Consider the following 22,720-nt stretch of genomic DNA (forward strand, 5'->3'; position numbering starts at 1 on the left):
AACCATTCAATTTGCTATTCTGTGACTGGAGGTCATATTAATAAGTGTTATAAGTATATAAAATTACAAAGACAGTCTTTAGTTTTATTGTTAATAATACATACTGTACCTCATTTGTTAATATTAAACCCCCATTGTTGCAATGTGAATTTTCTTTCTTGAATATATTATATAAGCTAGGAAATCTTTCCCTTCAGTTTTGATCTTTCGTACCCATGCCAGAAATGTCATTCTGAATTTGATTCTGAGTTGTTGATTTTATAATCTGGGCACCCCCATAGTTACAGATGCAGAATAATTTAGAGGTTTTGCCAGTGAAGAAGAAGGTGTTTTCTCAGTTAAATATTTCATGTCAAACATAAGAAAGCACCCCTTTCATTCAAGTCCTTCTCGCCTTCTTCCCTTCCTCTCAATTTGAGTGCAGTGCTGTACCAAGGCTCAGGATTACTTTTTTCCAGCTTTATTTTCTGCAAGTCTGAAAATATTTTGGATTCTGTTAAACGAGTTATCTTAATAAAGTAGTTAAGAATAGAGCTAAGTATCTTTCTAGGATGCTAACAACAAACATTTAACAAAACAACATACAAATATAAATATACATAGCAAATATATACACATATACATAGGTATAGGTGTGTATATCTGGATATATTTGGTATGTGTTCACTTTTTAAAAAATACAGACATGATAAAAAGATGAATGGTTAAATTTTTGAGTAAATATTTCAAATTAGCACTGCTGATAAACTTTTATTAACTACTTTAATTAGTGATAAATCATTTAATTATCAATAATTAATTCTTACTTGTAGAAGTCAAAATTGCTAAGATCTAACATTTATCCGTGTGGTTACAAAAAGTAGTTAGTATTGGTTTCCCGGGTAGGAGGCACTTCAAATTATTTTCCTACTAAAATGTGTTCAATACCAAAGTGTCTGTCCCACTTTCACCCTCTCCAAAAAATCTGGTTGTTTTAGTAGAGTGCTTTCAAGAAGACGTTAACATAACAAAGTCCAACAGCATTTCTTTGAGTGACATGTTAGTTTATTAAATTACATTATTAGTCATTTGGACTCAACACTTACTCTGAATCCTAATTAACCACATAACAACTAACCATAACACCACCACGAAAGGATGTCATTTATAATGGTGAATAATAATAGTAGTACCTCTTCAGATTAATTTACATTCAACTCAAGCACCATCTAACATTTCTTATGTTTGTAGCAATGTCAAAATATAAATAACGTTCAAGGTCCAATCTAAATCTCACATTTTCCATGAAACATCTTCTGAGTCTTTTATCCTTTTGCCTTTTCCTCCAAATTACTATATACTTTAAGTTAGAAGAGCCAAGTGAACCACATATTTTCATGTGAGCCTTCTAACGTGCAGTGATGATCATTGAGTAAGTACAGCTTCCCGTGGGATAAACTACTTATTTCATAGTTGTCCTTCAGGTTACAGTCAGCCCTTGTTCTCCTCTCTTCCCTTCCAGGAAAGGTTTTGTGTATATTTGAGCTTTACATATATAATCTCATCCAATGTGTTTGATTTTACAACTTGGTGTCTATATTATGTATTTACTTGTTATCTACTTGTAGATGATGACAAAATGTAAATAGTAGAACAAAAATTAAGGAAACAAACCCTCTGGTGCCTCTTAAGTTTGACTACATATATATGCAGCCCTTAGCATTTAGTATGAGAACAATTGCAAAGGCAAAGTTAAAGTCACAAAGTCACATGAGTATCTTAGGCTTTCTTTTTTTCCTGGTTATTAATATTTGTTTCTTCCCTTCAATAATGTATAACTGAGAAATAATCATTTGTCCTCACACCAAAAGTAAAATGTTAATTAAACAAATATAAAGTAAGTTTATGTTAAGTGTAAAGTTCTAGGTAAGATTTTTGTGGACAGTCTATTGCAACTGCAACTGACTTTAATTCCACTGAGCTTAGGTCCATGAACATGCTGGATTGCATCTGACAATTAAGGTTGCCAAGACTGCCAACATCTTAGCTACAAGCGGGCTTAGTTTCAAGGGGACTTATCTATGCTGAAAATGTCTTTTCTGGCATGCTTTTATTAATCCCTATCAGGTTTAAAGAAAGAAGTCACTTCCTATATGATTTCAACAATTACAGGTTTCCAAAGAGGAAATCTCAAGATAATTAATTCAAATGCTCAGAGTCTGTTTTGTTTACTGCGTTACCCCAAGGAGGGTTCAGAAAATTATGTAATTAACTATGTACAACCCAAAGGCTTCCTGTGGGTGATTCTGTATTGGCTTAATATTTTCATTCATTAAACTTGCTTAAAATGGATTAGAATTATATGCACATGTTATATTTGTTATAGGTTTGAAGAATACTATTCTTTGGATTTCAACTTAATAAATACTTCACAATAGAGAACTTGTGGATCCTATTATCAAACATATTTTATTAAAATTTATTCCAGTACAACATAATATGGTGGATATCAAAAGCAGAACCATATTAAAATGCATAGGTATTATTATTAATAGAACCATATTGGGTTTTCAAAAAATAGCATCTAGTAAGGCCCTCTAGGATTAGTTTCAGGCCCATAGCTATTTAACATATTTATTAACAATCTGGATAGAGTGCTGAGAAGCAGATGATTCAAAATTGAGAGGAAAAGCAAATACTATGCTTGAAGATTTAAGATTCAATAAGATCTGGAGAGATTAAAAGAATGGGCAGAGGGATACTTAAGTCAGCTTTAGCACATGCATTAGTAAAGGAAGAAGCAAATATTTTAAATTGGAACTTTAAGCAGCCTCCTCTTTTGTGTTGGGGGAGTTTGCAATTCTTTATTTTAGCTGAACATTCAATATGTATATAATTAAATTACGTAATTATGCACATTGTTATTTAAGATGCATGCATATACATACGAGGGCCAAAAAAGGCACTGAGCATTCAGATCTAAAACAATGTCAGAATTATTGCCATAAAATAGCTATGGATAAAAGGCAAGTTTTATCATAAAATGATAAAAAATTCAGCAGTTGAATATACAACCAGCAGCATGAACTTAAATCATAAAACAGGATTAAACCACAGCTGGGGCACAGTTCTCTTGTTCTCTATAAAGAACATACTGACAATTTGGAAAACATATAAAGAATACCCAAAGAGAAAATAAGTCATAAAATAAATCAAATTATGAAAAATTTAAAGAACAAAATGAGTGATGAGTATACACTTATGATGAATATAAAGAATTATGAAAAATGCTTTAATCATTATATAAAATTTGCTGAAACATATTTTTGTGAAACAAAGAAATTGGTATTACTGAAACATTTTAAAATGAACAAAATCCTATATTGTAATTGCAATAAAGATACAGTGGTCTGGACTTCAAGAAATATGTGCTTATGGTTCTTCAAATAGATAATTTTCCTATCATTTTTCTGATATTTTATCTTGTATTTTCTTAACCACCCCTTATGTTATTCAGTTAACTCACTGTGGGAGTTTTAATTCTGAAAACATCCAATTTCCTAATTTTGAAATTTTCTACTCTTTCCTGATAGGTTTTATTTGGATAGTCTCATGACTTGTCCATAATTATACATGATCTCATTTTATTAAAGATATTTGTGGAAGAAAGCTGGAAAGGCTAGACTATGTAAGTTAGGACAATTTAAACATTATAGAAATACAGCCTACATCTATTCACATATAAGATAATAAAGAGTGAGGATACAGACACAGCACTCAGTGGAACAGTATGTTGATGTCCAATGAGGTTTAATAGCAGTAGATAACATTAGTTAGATGTTAGAAATTGTATAAGCATGCATTGAGAATATTCAGAGCTAATTAGGCATAGAGAATATTAGGGAGTGATTAGGAAGTTAATGCCTGGTATCAATTATTTTAACAAAATGAAGAGGGATTTAACAGCATTGAATATAAATTATGATTTCTAGTCTATGGACAAATTTGGTAGGTGTGGGTCTATTAAGGTGTGATTACATAAAAAAGAAATATCATGTTACTTTTCTAACCACATTTTTCATATTCTCTATTCATCCAAAGAAAATTAGAGGGAATGAATATGGCATTTTAAATGTCGACTGGTTTTAAAGGAATAGCTATTTGAACAGCAAGTGTTCTGATCAGAATATTCAATAACATTTAATTGTTTTATTTAAGAAAAACACTTAATTTGTACATAAATGAATACATTGACATGCAGAAATGAGACACTTAAAGATGAAATGTTGTTAATAGAAAACTGAGAACACTCCAGAATCCTGAAGAGATTCTTTTGCATGATGGTATGTTTCAGTGTTTCCAATTTAGGTGGGTTAGTGGCTTTGAGTGATGCTTCCTTATAAAGGCTTTGATAAACCTGAGAAGACAAGTGAAACTAGGTTATCTATCTGTAATAAAAAAAAAAAAAAAAAAGGAGGGGGGGTAAAGACAAGCACCTATAGTTGAAAATTAATTGATTGAGTAAAAAACTTACATGAAGTGTTTACATATTTACACTAGGCTTAAAATCTGACAATATAAATAGAAACACGTAACATTTAGGACCATTTGTGTTATAGCACATCTATTCTCCAAGACATTATTTTATGCAACAATTAGTTTTTTTATGACTTACCTTGAAAGCTGTAATTTTTAACCTATCATGTCCAGAGTTTTCTAACATGACAATTTCCTTCCTTGAAACATTATCCTTTGTACTTTTTCTGTGAGGATGTTTGCTTTTCTTCTCTTATCACAATTTTTCCTTCTTTTCTGGTTGCTAGTCATCATTAATGCATTGATGCATAATTAGTATAAAAATACTCTTTAAATTTATTCTACCTAGGATATCATCCACCTATTAAATTTGAGATAAATCTCATCATTAAGCACACAAGCCCTGCCTCTTCCATGGTAGCTGATAAAAAAGATGAGGCTGTACTTCTTAAAATACCATTCAAATGGAAAAGATATGTTCAATTTTCATTAAAATCTAAGTTTTTTTATTCTAGGAGATTAATTTAGTGACATTTTCTTATCTCACATTACCCTTGGTTACAATTCAACAAAATAGAACTGGGCTTTCATGTTTTTATTGCTTAAATGAAGAATAAACATTATTATGCATAGTATTATGTATTCTAACTGAAAATTACTTTTAAAATAGATATGCATATCTTATACACGTTTTTAATTTTAAAGAAGACATTTTAAGAAAATTAAGACCCTATATAATTATACTGCTATGGCAACGAGACTGAATTTTTCAAAATTCCAAATATAAAAGATACTGAACACTAATAAGAAAATATAATAGAATGGCTTTTGCATATTTAAGATTATGCCATTACACATTGTTTAAAAATAAATATAATAATAACAGTGCATGTTCAGTATAATGGGATTTGCTAAAAAACAGTAAAAAATGCTTATATAAATACAACAGGCAAAACAAAGGCAACAAAATTGGAACTTTAGACACACATTCATTGTTTTTCTTGTGTATGTGTGAAAAACTGACGTGTGCTCATCTAAAGTGCATGATATTATTTGTAATTTTTTCCTGTTAAATAATTTTGGTGATTGACAAATTTATGCATTAACCTAGTAACATAACTTTTTTTTTTAACTTTTAAAAACTGTTTATTTTCCGTTAACCTTACTTCCACGTTCTGTTCCTGTCGGAAGAACAGCTTCAGACCACTCCGTGGTGGTTCCCACCCACTCAGTGGCTTGAGCGGTGGGGGCCGCAGACCAGTCTTCAGTGGCAGGCTGGGCACTCCAGTCTTCAATAGGGAACTGCTGAATAGGCACAGAAGGCAACTGAACGCCCTCAGACCAGTCTGCCACCTCAGGCTGGGTAGCAGTAAACTCGGGAGCTGGAGCCGTCCATTCGCCCTGAAACTCCTCCTTCGTCACAGCCTTTTCAGCAGCAGCCTGCTCTTCCTTTTCAATCTCTTCAGGATCCCTGTAGAAGTAGAGATCAGGCATGACCTCCCATGGGTGCTCACGGGAGATGGTGCCACGCATGCAGAGGACTTCCCGGGCCAGCATCCACCACATGGGACCCACGGAGTGAGCTCCCTTATTATTGCAGGGGTTGGCAATGTCCACATAGCTCAGGGGCGAGTCTGTGTTGCACAGAGCAATGGTGGGCAGGTTAATGTACGACGCCTCTGTGGGAGGCTGGTGGTCAGCCCTGGGATCAGTGACCGCCCAAAGTCTTGGCTCCCGGAAAGCTGCCTGGATCTTGTTAGTGAAGGTTCCAGGAGTGAAGCGGCCAGCAATAAGAGTGGCCCCAGTGGCAGCGGCAAACTTCAGCACCGCTCGCTGGCCAATGTTCCTGGATGATATGACTGATATCAGCACGATTTTCAATGGCAACAATGGCACGAGCTGCCAGCAGAAGCTTCTCCCAGGTTCTCTTCAAATTTATGATGTAGATGCCATCACTTTTCCTTTTGTAGATGTACTGCTCCATCTGGAAGTCAAGATTGGTGCCACCTAAGTGGGTTCCTGCTGCAAGAAATTTGAAGACATCCTCCTCTTTCATTTGCAGGACATCAAGGGCTCCGGACATTGTGAAAGTTTCCCTTTAAGTTACGCTGGGAACTCAGAACAACGCCGTACGGACCCCTCTCTGGGTAGCGCGGAAAGGCTAGTAATACAGTGACCAGAATTTCTAATCTGAAGAAGATACCTCACTTTGATTAGCTTTATAATTATCTGCATAAATTATAAATAAAAGGAATAATTGATTTTAAATGGTATCTCTTCTTTTGCCATCATCTATATAGTTCAGCTGTCTTTATGGTAAGCCATAAAGACACTATTCACCACTGCTCCTTTTTTATTTATTTTTAAATCACATATCATTTAGTAGAATTTTATTAGCTTTGCTACATGAGTTGCTATTTTGTACCACAATATTCTCAATTACTAACCTTTTTAAAGTTGGTTTAAAAAAATCATCATGCCTAGAGACAAATATATTATGGGCAATGAGATTCCTTTGTAATTAATTGAGAAGCAAAATAAGTTTTCCTGCCTGTAACTATCAAGGTATCATTGTAGTTCAGTGGAAGTCACAAATCTTGTATTTTCCCCAAACTGGGTGAAACTCAAAGAAATATCGGTAAAAATAGAGAAAAGAGGCTTTTTTAAAATAATGAAACTTTTTACTGAAAATCGATTCACCTCTATTTTTGATGGTTTTGAAAGTTTAATATTAAAACACAATATTTGAGGAAATTTGAAATGCAAAATTTACTCAACAAGACTTCCTCCCCAAGGTCATGTGTCTTGCAGCTTTGCAAGATGCTGTTTTTGGCACATAGGTACCAGGGCTCTGGTACCAGCGCCTCATTAACTTCTTCCACAAAGGGATGAATGCCCTTTCAGAAGAACTAAATGAAAAGTCAGATAAAACTAGGGCAGAAATTGCTGCCATGGATACAAAGCTGGACTCAGTACTATAGTTGCATATCTGAACAAGTTGTAGTACAAAACTGCAGGAAGAGCAAGAGAGGAAAAAAAGAAAGCATGGCAGTAAAAAGAAAAGAATTCCAAGGACACACAATAATCATGACCTCAGTTTAATTCAGTTCTTTCCCAGTCAAAGTCACCCTCACTCCATTAGCATGAAGAGACTGGAGTGAAGGAGGCTGTGAGGGAAAAGCACCTCAAAATCATTCTTCAGACAATCAATAGTCATTTTTACAATATTTAAATAAGGCCCCAAATCAATACACAGTGGAGAGATATCCAAGCTCCCATATAGCTAAAAGAAGGGGAATGGCAAAACTGATAAAAATTAAATTCAAAGTGTCAGATTTAAAAGATGAAGATAAAGAGTAAGGTGTTGCTGGCAAAGGATAAATTCAAGTAAGATATGCCCTCTGTTAATGAAAGCCCTTCTCAAAGAAGAGGACAAACCATGCTTACAAAATATATAAAACATCAGAAATTATTGAGTGAAGTGAAATAAATTTCATATCTTTTACTACACAACTTCATATGTAACATTTCAAACTTAAAACATCACAGTCATTTCAACTGCAATGTCAGATAAAAAGGTTAATAAATTGTGTAAAAACTAATGGAAATTATAAATTGTTGAAATTCATTATTTTACTTCCTAAGGGAGTTACTGCATGCAATTTATATGGTCCTTATGAGATCAGAGTTTGTAACATCTGGAATGTCATCGATATTGCTAAAAACAATAAGTCATCCAGAAAATCTGATGCACCCTTCAGGAATCCTTCAGGAACTTTAGTCTCTTATGTCTTATTTGTGATCAGCTATTTATCAAGTGTCCATCTATAGGATCTATGTCTATAGTTACATTTTAATTTCCTTAGTTAATGTATGTATATGTAACTTCCCTTCACTATGAACTCTTTGGCAGTAGAGATTATTTGCTCTTTTATTAAATTGAGGTATAAACCAATGGGTTTATAGCACTGTGAGTTTCAAATGTGTAGTTCACACCTTGACAAATGTAGATACCACACCACACACCCTACCAAGGTCTAATAACCAAGGAGATTTTTGAACTTAATCACATATCCTTAGTATGTGGCACTGTTTGTGGAATAAATTAAAAAAAAAAAAACAGAAAAAGAAAATAAAATCAATTATGCTTAATAGGATTGGAAGAAACTACATAATGCAAATAGGAAAGGAATATAAGGTGATGACAGCTGAATTTCTTTAAGCCCTAGGGTATAAAGGATTCTAGATATTATCTCATCTATCTTACATAATGTTTCAGGTGTTTCTGTGGTACTTGCATTTAAAAAGTGACAATTAAGCTATGTTTTGATCAATAAATGTGTTCAACAGGCAGTCAAGGGTAGAATGAAACCCTAGAGAATATGCGTTAGCAAGTGTCTATGAGGAATGAAGCAATATACTTCACAATATTGCAATATTTAGAATATTGGAATATAAATTGTCTGGCTTAAGTAATTACATGAAAAATTTTATAGTTTATTGTTATGTAATTTACCCCTATGACATACTAAATAAACATAAGGTCTATGAAAAAACATTATGCAAAAGGATTCCTTCAGAAATCCCGGGCCATTCCTTTCACCACTTGTAACCCTCTTCCAAATACATCTGTGCTGTTCTAGATCTAGTGCTATTTTAAACAAACCTAGATCTGTGCTATTCAATATGGTAACTACTAGCCTCTGTGGGTAGTTAAATTTAAATACAATTAAAGATTCAGTTCCTCATTTGCAGTAATCACAAGCGCCCAATGGATCAATAGCTATACCTACGAGAAGCACTCTACTGGATGAACAGAGATGGGGCTTCTCCATGATCTCAGACCTTTCTGTAAGTGCTGTTGGAAAAAACAGAGAGATAGGTGGAATGAGAAATAAAGCTGGAAATCTCTTCATGAGTGAGATAACAGAGGTCTTTCTTGGACTTACTCAAGATTTGAAACATTGTTCTCTTGAGGATAAGAAGGCACTAAAAAAATTAAAGTAGGAAAAGATAGTAACAGGATTCTCAGATGAGAAAAAAAAAAATTATAGTTCATTGAGCTTAGTTTTTGTGTGCCATTGTGCTATCACCTGGAGCCAGGCTTTGGACACTCCCTCATGCTGACTATGATGCAAACATTCAAAACAACTTCACTTCTGTGTCTGTGATGGGAGCATCTCCTCTCACAGCTCTGACACAAAATTTCACCACTCTTCTTTAGAACTTCGTATCTATTGTATTGTTGTGTCATCAGAAAAAATGAGGCTCTGTGTCTGCTGGAAATCTTATCTAAGCTACCAGTGAAGTTGATTTAGGAACTTCTTTGTCTCCTTATGAAGAGGTATTCATCTGGAGCAACCTTTGCATTTTGTTATAGCTACTACTTCCTTGCCTTTATCCTCTATTAAAATGCATTGTGCATGACAGCATGAACCATATTTACATGGTTTACCACTTGATTTTATCTATCTGTGTGTGTGTGCATAATTATATATGTACATAGATTGTATTTATTCCTAGTAATTGCAGTAATTTTATTATTTTAACACATTTAGCTATCAGAAACCTAAATATTAAATAGACCAGATAATTTATTCAGAATCAGTCAGCTAATAAACTGGGCACTGACATTTCAAACTACAAAGATCAGACCTCACTCTAGTTACACTGTGAAGACTGGATTAGAGTATGGATGTAAACAGATCTTGGAAAGCTAATTAGAATCTGTTACAGTAGTTGAAAAGTATAATGAAAAGAATTTACCTAAGGTAGTAATATAGAAATAGAAAAGATGAAACATGAATTATAAGATAAACATTTTAACAGAACTTATTTCATCAAGGATATAAGGAGCTGGTGGTGGAAAGAGACATGTCGATTATTATTCAGATTTCTGTTTTAAATGACTCACTCAGGAAATAGAGCTGTACTTCATAACACAGTGATTTTAGTATAAACATCTGTATACTTTTGAGCCCAAAACTAAAGTTTTTTTTTTTTAAATAAATGCAAGTGTGATCAAATGATGTTAATGACATCTTCCTAAATTAATGCTGGAAGTGGGAAGGAAAGGTAACAAAGAGCAAAGCAAATTGTAGTGAATATAGAACAATACTAATATTTAAATATAAAACAAAGTGAAATGAGCTCACAATGAAATTTGAGAATCAGGGATAATAATGTAGGGAAGGAATGAAACAGAATGCAGAATTTCAAGGAAAAGAGGCACTCACCTCTGACAAATAGTGTGAAAGATTCAACTATGACAGCATCTTGAAAATTGATTAAATACAGTTATTAAATGTTCATCAGTGACAGTTTCATAATATTTTCAGTGTTGTGGTGGTCTAATGAAGTGAATTGATGAGTTAGATTATGTTGTATTCATTTTTTGTACGTTTTGAATTTTAGAGCATAGTAAAGATGTAACACACATCATTCAGCTTATTCGAAAGATGTATCCTGCCTTCTTTTCTTCTACTGCTATTGAAGATTCAGTTAAAGTACCACCACTCTTGAAATGACTTTTTCTGTTACTTTTGTCTTGCTATTATAGTGTCTTCCTTCTGTCCTTGTGGAGCATCTAGTACTTATTTTTACCATTATAGGTATGAATAGGTAGTATCTTATCCATCTGCCTATTTTCCTACTAAATATAGTTTCTTATAGCCAGGAACTATACTTCATTAAGTTGATTAAAAATGATTTACACAGCTACTCACCAAAAACAAAACCAAAGAAAAAATACAATTATTGGTAAAACAAATATATTCAGTCTCCTTATGGTGTTTGCTCTTTCCTATTCATGCCACACTTCCTGGAGATGGAACTAATTAGAGAATAAAGACTGAGCTGATAGAAGCCAACAACTTACATTATCAAAGAAAGCACTGTGATAGAAGCCAACAACTTACATTATCAAAGAAAGCACTGACATACAGTTTTACTGTCTTCAGAAAAAATGGATTATCCATATGACCACTTTGTACAGTAAATCCAATTTTTCCTAGGGAGTTTATAAGTAAGAGGCAAGTGTCTGCATGACTAACTGGAGGGAAACATAAAGCAAAAACATACTCTATTGCTTATTTTTAATTCAGATTATAAGTATTAAGGTAGCAAAAGGGAAAAAGATCACACTTTTTAGATGTCTATATTTGCATTTTATTCCTTAACAGTTTTCATTTCTATTATGTTTTCCATAGTTAACAATGCCAGATAGTTGTTTATTCTGATTCACTTCTGAACAATTTCTGATAACTAAGACTCTTATGAATAAGTTGAAGTTCACTATGTAGTAAGTGGTGATTTTCTAAAATTACTGACAAATTAGAATACATTTTAAATTTATTTATAAAAAAATCTTAAGTAATTTCAAAGTCATATATTGTTAAGTATATATATAGATTATATATATATACACACACGTAAACATTGTCATAACTACACATTAAGTATGCAAAAATGAATAAAACCCACAGAAAGAGTTTATATCATTCTTCCAAGGAAATGTTTATCTTACTATCTTTTATAGTCTAGAATTGCATAAACCTTAGTACTTTTTCAGTATCTAAATTAGGTTACACAATTATTGTACACTAAATACAAGATATTGTAATAAACTTAAATGACTAAGTTAATTTAGTTGCCACATAATTATCTCAACAAGAAAAACATTAACATAATTTTATTGTCCTAATTAATACATTGAACTTGCAAAGAATTTGAACATTTAACTGATGTTTAACAAAATGACTATAGTAAGTTGATTGGATATCAATTAATTGCCAAAATTAGCATGTTAATTAGTATTTATTGTACAATAATGGTAGTTATCTAGGAACTTGCTAATTGAAATACTTTTAGCTTTTTTCTTCAAAGAATGATTATATTGATACCTTTACATTTGGGGACATTTACATGGTTTAAAAAAATGTATATACTTGATACAATAAAATCTCAAGCCTTAACAAATAAATTAATATTGAACATCTTGAATTTATTAAACTTACATCAATGTATGCCATGTGATAATAGATAATATCTCTATTGTTTATAAAGTAGGTACTTTTATTAGTTCAGCTTTTCTAATGTTTAACAGTTCTGTTAAACATGTAGTTAAGTTCAAAAAAGAGTGAAAAATGATGTTTTCTTTACTTGCTTTGATACAGCTTAAATAACTTGTTCTGTGTTGCTGACTAGTTTTCTCAAGATAATCTTTAACTCTGTTTCAAGCAAATTGTTCTAATCTGCAATTACTATTTACTAATCACTGTGTATATATATCTGTATATACACACATATATGTGTATATATTTATGAATATGTGTATATTTTTATATGGGTACATATGATCTTTCTCCAAAATTTTTGAAAGTGTTTGCAAATTTTATGAAATCATTTTTGGTCCCTTTTATTTGCTTGTGATGAAGAAAATTTTGAACTTTTGAGTTCTTTTGAACTCAAAGCTCCCCTCTTGCCTTCACCCTTTTTTTCAGTAAGACTTCTTTCTCTTTCAGGGTCTTTTCTAAATCCCATAGATCTGTTTATTCATGAAAATTCCTTTACACTGACACAAAAGTCTTCAGTTCTGTGTAGAGTAATAAATAAAACAGGGCCTTCTTGGTGACACAGTGGTTAAAGCTTTAGCACTATCAAGCTATCAACAGCCACTGCAGCATGAGCTTGATCCCTGGCCAGGTAGCTGACCCACATGGTGCAGCAGACCTCTCCTGTCTTGCCTGCTATGCCCTTCTGTATGTATTTCAGTAGATCCTCCTGCTCTGCTCCCCACTTTGTCTCTGGTAAATCCTCTCACCACTCTGTCCCCAATACTGGCCTATACCTCAGCTCATTATGCAAAATACATAGTTTTCAAAAAAGAAATAAACAAAACAATTATCTATCTTACAGTCATTAACAACAATAATAAAAATAAGATGTACAATCATAAACCATTCCAGAGACTCAGTTTTTATTGGGTAATTGAACTAGGTGGATTCCTAGAAACTTATTTTACTACCTTTACTTTTGTGTCCATTGAAGAGAATAGAGAATGAGCTGGAATTGATAATCATTATATTCAAATCAATGACATAAGTAGAAATGAGGGTGCTCATATATTATGGTCCAATATGTTCCTCAGTTAAAAATACGTAGGCTTGATATTAGTTTGAAGTCTTGTTGTATTCCTACAAAGATATCTGGGATTTCTTGAATTTATGCTCTTTTTAGGCAGGAAAACTGTGTCAGAGTGGTTTGACATATTTGTCCACAGTCATATAATCTTAATTGGAAGACTCCGGACTTACTTTTGTTGTTCAAAAGCCTGTGGTTTTTCATATTGAAACTTACTATCCCTTACCACTCACCAAAAACCTTGAAAGATGATAACAATTTCATAGATAATTATTCTCCAATTGTTGTAGGGCAGGGTGAGGGGCATCCCAGGCCCCCCAAACCTGCCTGCTTTAAATAGGTTCTGCCATCCTTGGGCCCTCCTGGTGTTGCAAAGTGTTAAAGTGTGGCACTGTGAAGCTTGCTGCAGCCACTTCAGCACTAGTAAAATCCCTGGCCAGGGCAGTGACCCACATGACATGACAGACCTCTCCTAATCTGCCCACTGCTCCCCTCAGCAGTGTACTTAGTAGATCTGTCTGTTCTGTTCCCTGCTCTGCCTCTGGTGAGTCCTCTCACTGCTTTTGCACCTCTAGTCTGTACCCCTGTTCTATATATATACATAAATAAATCTTCAAAAATAAATAAATAGGTTCTGCCCTCCATGACCTCAAGACAAAAACATATTCTAGTGCATAGGACCTTCAATAGAAAAGACTTTAATGCAATCAGTGTGCAATGAAGACAAGAGATGGGAAAGAATAGATTAAATAACTTCATAGGAAATGCTTCATTCCCTTATTGGTAAATGTTCTCCTAAAATGGGTTGCTCCAGAGCAGAGCCATTGAGGTCTGAAATCTTGCTACAAATGTTAGGCACCTTCTTATGGGGACCCATAATAAAGGGGCAAAAGGGGCCAGCAGGTCTCATACAGAAGGAGCAAAGTCAATAGCAAGATAAAGGCTGCCACTGTTAACCTCCCCAAGGGTCTTGCACCCATGCCTGTTTCACAGCTCTCCTTCCATGTCTCCCAGGTACCTGGTCCCAATCCAAGGCTGAGAAGCGAGTGCAGCTTCACATGTCTTTCTGCTCTATGTGGCTCCTCCAGGTGTCCTTCTTGCTTCTGCTCTTCTTTATTCTTCATTCCTACAGTCTCTTTTGTAGCTTCTACTCCCTGCTCAATTAGACCCTTCCTTGGGTGGGATAGGGAAAGTGAAACCTCAGTTTCCCCTGGGGTTTACCCTGGTAGACAATCTGTAGGGTGAGTTTGTCCCAACAACAGCAATAGTAACAAAAATCTCAAGACTGTGAGTAGTCAAATAGGTGATCAAAAGTTTCATCTTTTATGTAGTGCTTTCATAGAAGGAATTTCTATGCAATAAAATGGTCTAGTTAAAATATATATATATATATATAAAAGGGACCAATAAATTTTAGTGGCCATATATAGAATTAATAGGAATTATAAAAAGCAAGTACCAGAATGATGTATAGGTTTTCCAGCAAAATGTGTAGTACACGTAAGAGGACATATTCTTTTACCTGTCAGCCAGGCCACTTGCCTTACTTTTCCCAGTCAAATATGGGACCTAAGATTTATAAAACATTTGCATAAAAAAACTATTTGAACATGTGCCAGGAAGTACTGACTTACATTATATTTAATTCATTGTGCCCACATTGGCAAGTTAGGAAACTTTTACCAAGTAAACAAAAGCTTCACACTTCTTAAGTGCTAACCAGTTAGTATAGTCTTAGTTTTCCATTGACAACTTATCTCTGAAAGTTAAGAATTGATAAGGATTTTTTTTAATGCCACTGATATATATTTAGCATCTACATATGCGTCACTAAGTTAATAGAAAAGCAATTACTTTACGATGTAAGTGACATTCCTTACCATACACCTTCCCATCTAAGTGGAATTCCTCACCATGATCTTGATTAAGGTATAGTTTTGAAAAACCTTTTTTATGTTCCACAGGGTCTAGCTAAGGTTGATTCAATGAGACAAAGGCATCTAATTTGACTACAATCATCTACCATCAGGAACTTGTTATGTTGCATACTTTTTAAAGGTAAATGGAAGTCAAACAAATGTGTTCTATAAAGATTAGAAACTAATGAACCAAATTATAAATGATTTAGTGGTGTCTTCCATAACCAGGGCAAAGTAGGGTTTTTAATATAATTTGTAGTTGTATAAATCTGTAAGATGATCATGAGATCACTTCAAGATATTGTGGTTATCGAAAATCACTTTACTAAAGGCTGGTATTGCTTATTATAGATTGTCCTTCACATCACCGTTAACATTTTTCTGGTATATTCCATAGATTAGCCAGCTAAAAACTATATTTGCCAAGCATTTTTAGCAGATGACATAATTGGAAGGAATTAAATTTGAGCAACTATAATATAAAAGCAAAAGAAAGTTGTTTGATTACTACATGTGACAGTCAATATTTCTGAATTAATCTTACATCAATACTCATGAAAGACATAAAATGAACTACCAGCAACTTCCTTTTGGTTTTAATCAACATATAAATTATCATAGAAAATAATTTTATTGTAAATGACACTTTGTATTCATTTTCACAGAAATAAATAATTATGGGCTTAAGAAACTTAACTGATAGTAGATGTCTTTAATTTGTTGTTATATTATAGACACTTACTCTTCCACCTGTTAACCATATGAGGATAAGGATAATGATGATAGTTAACATTTAATGAGGGGGTAGAAGTGATATTCAAAGTTTTCTACATAGTGTCTGGCATATTATACACACTTAACATCTACTATAAATATATATTTTTCAGTTGTCCTTTTGATTTTATAGCAGTAAAAAACAGTATTACTAATACCAGCAGTCAAGCAATTAATTTTTGACAATTAGTTAAATTATCTGCCTATTACATAATTTTCTTTTTTTCATATAATAAGCATTTAGTTTTTCTGTGATGTTCTGTTATGTAATTTGATCCTTTTACTTTAATTAATTACATTATCTTCAGTGTCAAAGTATTAATGAATAGCTTAAAAAACACATTTCAAATACCTTCCAATCAAAACACTTCATCTAAATCAGAAATGACCTTTTATTGATCAGCAGTTAATTGACTTTTGTCCATCACATCAACAACACTGAGGATTAAAGAAGAAAACTGTCAAGCATATCCTTGAAGTTTCCTAAACTATATATGTGTGTATACATATATGTATGTATGTACACACAATACACACACACACACACATAATCTCTTCTGGTGAAAGCCAACCCCTATAAAGTTATAATTAACAAAATGATAGAGCAATGTCCTTTTATATACTTGTAAGTAGACCTATAATGTTCTTATCCTTTCATAAAACCTAAGAAAGTAACAGTTTGCTGTGCTGAAAGACATGAAGTTAATTTGTATATTATTAGATAATTATTTCCTAGTGAATTTCAGCAACATAATTGTTATTTTTTATATCTTATATAATAATTATAGTTCCAAGATTTGAACAAAGGTCTTTTTTAAAGTTCTTTATCATCAAGAGAGAAATGTTTTAAGGAAATGATTCACTAGATATATGCTGTCAAACTCTACCCAGATAATTTTTTTGAGCACATATTACTGACCCAATAAACTGGAGTCATTATATTCATTGGAGTCCATTAGATGCCAGACACACATGATAATGGCTCAATTTAGCTCTCAAAGTGAAAGCACAAATGGTCAGTCTGCTTGTAAAGATCAAGTGCATGGTGGGTTGAAGTAAATATGTCAAGTAAACTGATTAAAAATAATGTGCAGTCCTTCAAATTTGAAGTATTGGTTCACCTTCTCTGGTATGCTTGTTTTCCAGTGCCATCTTGACATTCTCATTTCAACCTTATTATATCTAATAGCACACATTTTTAAAGCTTATCTGTGAAGTAACTATTTAGTACTATGTTAGGGAAAAAGGTGTGGGGGTAGGGGCATATTTAGGTTCCAGAGCTACTTTACACATGACTATGGTCTGAAATAGGAATATCTATATAGTAGCATGAAAAGGAATAATAAAGATAAAAAATATATGGCAAGATAATATTTTGCATGCATGTTGTCAGGATATTTTTTAAAGGGTTTTATGTCTAGAGATAAACACAAGTATCTCCAAGCCCAAGCAGCATAAGGATACTTGGGGTGGGTAAGGCAAATTCACATGAAGTCACAATAATATCTTTTTTCTTATTCGGCTTTTACCACGTAATAAGATTCCCATATACCTTCAGATATCATCTGATTCTAGCAAGAATTTTCCAACATGTCTTCTGCATTTTTCTTAATGTGCTCTGTTCTGTATTAAACCATTTTTGTCCCTCTTGTCACATTATCTCCAAGGATATTAAGATTATCGATCTAATAGCTGCATTCCTGCTGGCAATGTAACATTTCACAGTGATGCCTTCAGATTTCTTTTTTTCTTTCAGTTTACTGTTTTTTTCCAGCTTGATTGAGAAATAATGAAAAAATAAATTGCATACATTTAAAATATACAAGGTAACTGGGCATTGGTTGTAGATGTGTCACAGCATATAGATTTATTGGTGTGTAAATATTTTACTCCTGAAACTTATGAGCTGTTTACTCCTGAAACTTATAAACGTATAGATTGGCATTATAAACTGTTAACTCAGAAAAAAAAGTGTAAAAATACAATTAATTTGATGTAACTATGCTCTAAAATGATCACCAGCAATTTTCATTTCCAAAACTTTCTGATTTCAGCTTTCTTGAAGTATAATGAACAAAACTGATTCTGAAAGTATACAATGTGATTTGGTATACATACTTCAATACATTGTGAAAAAATTCCTACCATTGAATTAACACATACATCATAAAATTTCATTTGTTTGTGATAAGCATTGTTTTAATCCTTCCCATAACTCAGACACTCACTCTAAGTTTCAGAACTACTGGTGAGTTCAGGCCCTCCCTGGTGGCACAATGGGTCAAGACACAGCACTGTGAAGCTATCCACAGCAATTGCAGCACGAGTTCGATCCCTGGCCCTGGAAATGATCCGCATGGTGAGGCAGACCTCTCCTGACCCGCCCGCTGCTCCCCTCAGCAGTGTACTTTGTCAAACTGCCTGTTCTGTTCCGTTCTCTGTCTCTGGTGAATCCTCTCACTAACCCCCACCCCTTTCACCCCCCCACACCTCTGACCTGTACCCCAGCTCTGTATGCATAAAAAAAATAAATCTTTTTTTTTCTATAAGCATTACTGGTGATTTCATTTAGTTCAGTTTTAACTTCTCTACTATCTAATTCTTATCCCTGCCTATTTTTTTTTTTAACTCATTAGCTCTGGTATTTCCACTTCAAAAGTCTTAAAATCTATAAGGCAATGATTTCAACAATTTTTCAGTTTCTTTCTAACTAAAGTGTCCTCTCTTTATATATGTTAAAAAATGTTAACAGTAGCAGACCTTAAAATACTTATCTTTAAAAAAAAAAGTCCTCCTCTATGTTGACCCCTGGCTGATGCCCGGAAATTGAGATTTTCAAAATGTTTCTACCATCCAATATAATACAAGGGCTCAGTCTGCTTAAACTGTTGTAAAAACAGTATGGTTTATCCTGAACACCACTGACTTTCTGCTAGGCTGACATTCTTCCCACACCAGGCAGTGGGAGCTTACATGTTAGCCCCCAAAGGACACATGGGTACTAATTCTCTAATGAGCTTTACCCGTAAGAAATATTTCATAAATTTACACATTTTTGCTAGAAAATTATGCATATTATGTTATTGCAACATAAAAAAGTCTTTGAAAACTGGTGTCTGACTTTCCCTGGACACTGTCCCATATACATTTCCTAATATTGATTTCACTTTGTATCCTTCAGACTCATATTTATGAATATGATTATATGAGTAAATTCTATCAAAATACGGCAGTCTTGGGAAGCCCCAATACAACACATTCAACCTAAATTTTATGATTAATCATCATACTTATTCTCTTGGATTTTCTCTCACCTCTCTACCCAATTCTCTCTTCTTTGAACTTATTGGCAGTGTGCATTTATCCAGTGATAGCATTATCCCAAGTTACTGCTAGGGAAAAGCACAAACCACAATGGATTTTATTTTATAAATGTACAACACAAAATGAGCTACTATTCATGCCCAGCAAAGCCTTACTACACTTTCCATTGCTTGCCTATTCCTTATTTCCCTAATTTTTTTAGATAAATAATGTACAACTTCTGCTCCCACATTTCACCCTCTCCTTCCTTAACCAGAATCCAAGAATTTTTTACCTTGTTTCTCTGAGAAACAAATGAAACAACTGTTTTGTAGCCACCCAACTAAGAGTATTTGCTTGCCTTCATGTTACTAGAAATGAATTCCTACTGAGACAGCTTGGTGTCTCCATTATTTTATTTTTATTTTTTTCTAGGTTTGCTAAAAGCAGATATTTCTCCAGTGAAACCTCTTGTCAAGTTCCTTACTGAACTCCACGTTACTTAAGCCAATTGCTAATTGTCAGTTTTTCTTTTAAACAAAGTATCCGGCATTTATTATGGTCACTCAGTTTCTCCTTCTGATACTCTCTTTACATGACTTCCATTTACCTGTTTTTCCATCAACTTCAGTGGCCACTTCTCAGCTCTGCTAGATCAGAAGTCTTCACCTCAGCCTCTTTCTAGTATGGTGATTCATGGATCAATGCTGAGGATGTATTTTTACAGCATCTAACTAGCTGCTTCCTATGTGCTCATAAATCCAATTTCCATTCTTTGTACTCTGCACTGTATCATAGAAAGCTAAGATCTGTGAACTGCTTGGGCCATCTACACTTTAATTTATTATTGAATTTGGCTAATGGCAAATGCTGACAAAAGTGTTTCAAGATAATGAGGTTAGAGTATTTGATTCTCTAGCTTTCTCCATCACTAATTTCCTGAATGGCTACCTTTTTCCACCAGAGGTAAAATATCCTGCAGAAAACTAATAGCACACATACACACTATCTTCAAGTTTGCATAGTCACTGTATCACTTTACCCTTTTGTATATAAATTAAAAATGAAAACAAAGCAAAACAAAAAAAAACCCATCTCATCTTGCTATCTCCCTGTTTATTGTGCCATGTCTTGTTACTTCTTTATACCTTGGCTATATCTTGATCTATCTATCTATCTATCTATATTTTACACACATAAAATGTATAGAGTAAAAGAGTAAACCAACAATTGAGTGAATAAATAATGCATTTTCACTGAACCGAGGATGGAAATTCATATTTTCTAAAGAACCTGAGTTCCAGAAATTGAAGTTTCATTAGAATATAATCAATAATTTCTCATTTCTAGTATGCTTTAAATTTCTCCACTGCTTCAATAAGCTCTGAGGTACAAAATATCTATTGACCTAACTATATTTTGTAAACTGCATGGAACAGAATTTTGATATCTCCAGTTCTAAATCGAAGATTTAGAGATACTTCTTGTCCCTTAGAAATTGAAACTTAAGAGATCAATGAAAGAATTGCATGAATTTATAAAGTAATTGGGGTCTGAAAGTTAATGAGTAACTAAAATATGGAAGTGTAAGTCATCAGTGTAGTACATCACAAAACACAAATTTGGGTATGAAATTCTCCAACAATAAAATAAAGAGATTTCAAGTTATATACAATAGAGGTAAGACATTTTCTGAAAGTTTGATATGTATAAATTTGTCATAAGTAAAAGATAATGACTGAATGCTTATTAACAGCTTGCCAACGTCACTTTCTAAATAATTGCTCTTGCTATCTTTTTTTTTTCTGTATGCTAAAATTAAGCTTAAAAATGAATCGAGTAACTGAGCATGCAAGGTATACTGAATACAGTTTCAAGCAGAAAATAAATGTAGCCAAGTAATGTTTTTATTATTGAACAACATATTGAAAGAATAGGTAGTAAATTTAGAAAATTTAGCAAATTGTTTATTCAAAAATAAGATAATAATAGTATAGTAAAGAGTAAGTGTGATGTGCTTCATATATAGTCCCTTGCAAAAATCACTCTCAAAAAATAAAATCACTTTCAGAGTTCTGTGTCTGGTAAACACAATTTACCACACAGACAGCAACAAATTAAATAATCAATATTGAATTTACGTTAATTATGAATTGAGATAACAACAGTGAAAGCTGAGAACAATCTTAAAAGAAGAAAATGGAATTTAAAATATAATTAAATGTGAAACCTTTCTGAAGTTTCAAATAGAATATGTGTGTATATGAAAACATTGTCTATAACTTTTTGGGTTCTTTTTAGAAGAATAATTTAAAGAAAAATTAAGAACAAATTGTTCATATGATAAGACTAAATGGAGAATATAATTTCATATAACTGAAGTTATAGCATTAAAACACTGACAGAACATTACTAGAAGTTTCCAAAATCTATTGTTAGAATGTTTACAGACCTTTGAGAAAATGGTTGAGCAGTGATCTATAATATACAAAATACAGACCATAAAGTATAAAGTTGATATCAAGTAATTAACAATGTGAGACTTTATTAATTATTTAAGTCTGGGATATTCAGGAGAGGGGGGTGTGCCTATAAGAGATAAAAAGAAACTTTATGATATCAAGTATCTTGAGGTTATTATATATATCAGCAAATATTTTCTAAAAATATTACTTGCATATATATTAAAGACCATTGTCAATAGTCATCTAACTGTGGTTAATATAAGTGCAATATTATGAGCTGTTGCAGAATTTTGATCTACCTTTTTACTTTCTATATGCTTTGTATAGGATCTGTGATATCTTTAAATATTGATATATTTATTTTTCATGTAATAGAAATTCTATTAAAATATTCATATTAGTGTTCCCATAGAACATATTTTCATGGGGATTAGAAGAAAATCTATATTTTCTTCCCTTAATATTACCCTCTTTTTAAGAATGTATGAGAGAAATTTAAAATAAATGATTGGAAAAGTACTTAAAACTCTAAATATATTATATTTTGTTCCATTGAGGTTTACAACACTGACTTGCATTACAACATAGCCGATGAGATTACAT

General features: G+C 33.0%; 1 protein-coding gene across 1 annotated transcript; it reads right to left on the reverse strand.

Annotated features, from left to right (window-relative positions):
* Positions 1 to 5,635: 5,635 nt before the first annotated feature.
* Positions 5,636 to 6,667, reverse strand: LOC101637834 (40S ribosomal protein SA-like). Its single transcript, XM_012723186.1, is given in 2 exon segments — positions 5,636 to 6,379; positions 6,381 to 6,667. Coding segments are annotated over 2 exon segments (936 nt in total). The 5' UTR covers positions 6,599 to 6,667; the 3' UTR covers positions 5,636 to 5,661.
* Between the last annotated feature and the right edge of the window lie 16,053 nt (positions 6,668 to 22,720).

This window comes from Condylura cristata, unplaced genomic scaffold, assembly GCF_000260355.1.
Source record: "Condylura cristata isolate star-nosed mole 26May11 unplaced genomic scaffold, ConCri1.0 scaffold00010, whole genome shotgun sequence".
NCBI classification, from domain to species: domain Eukaryota; kingdom Metazoa; phylum Chordata; class Mammalia; order Eulipotyphla; family Talpidae; genus Condylura; species Condylura cristata.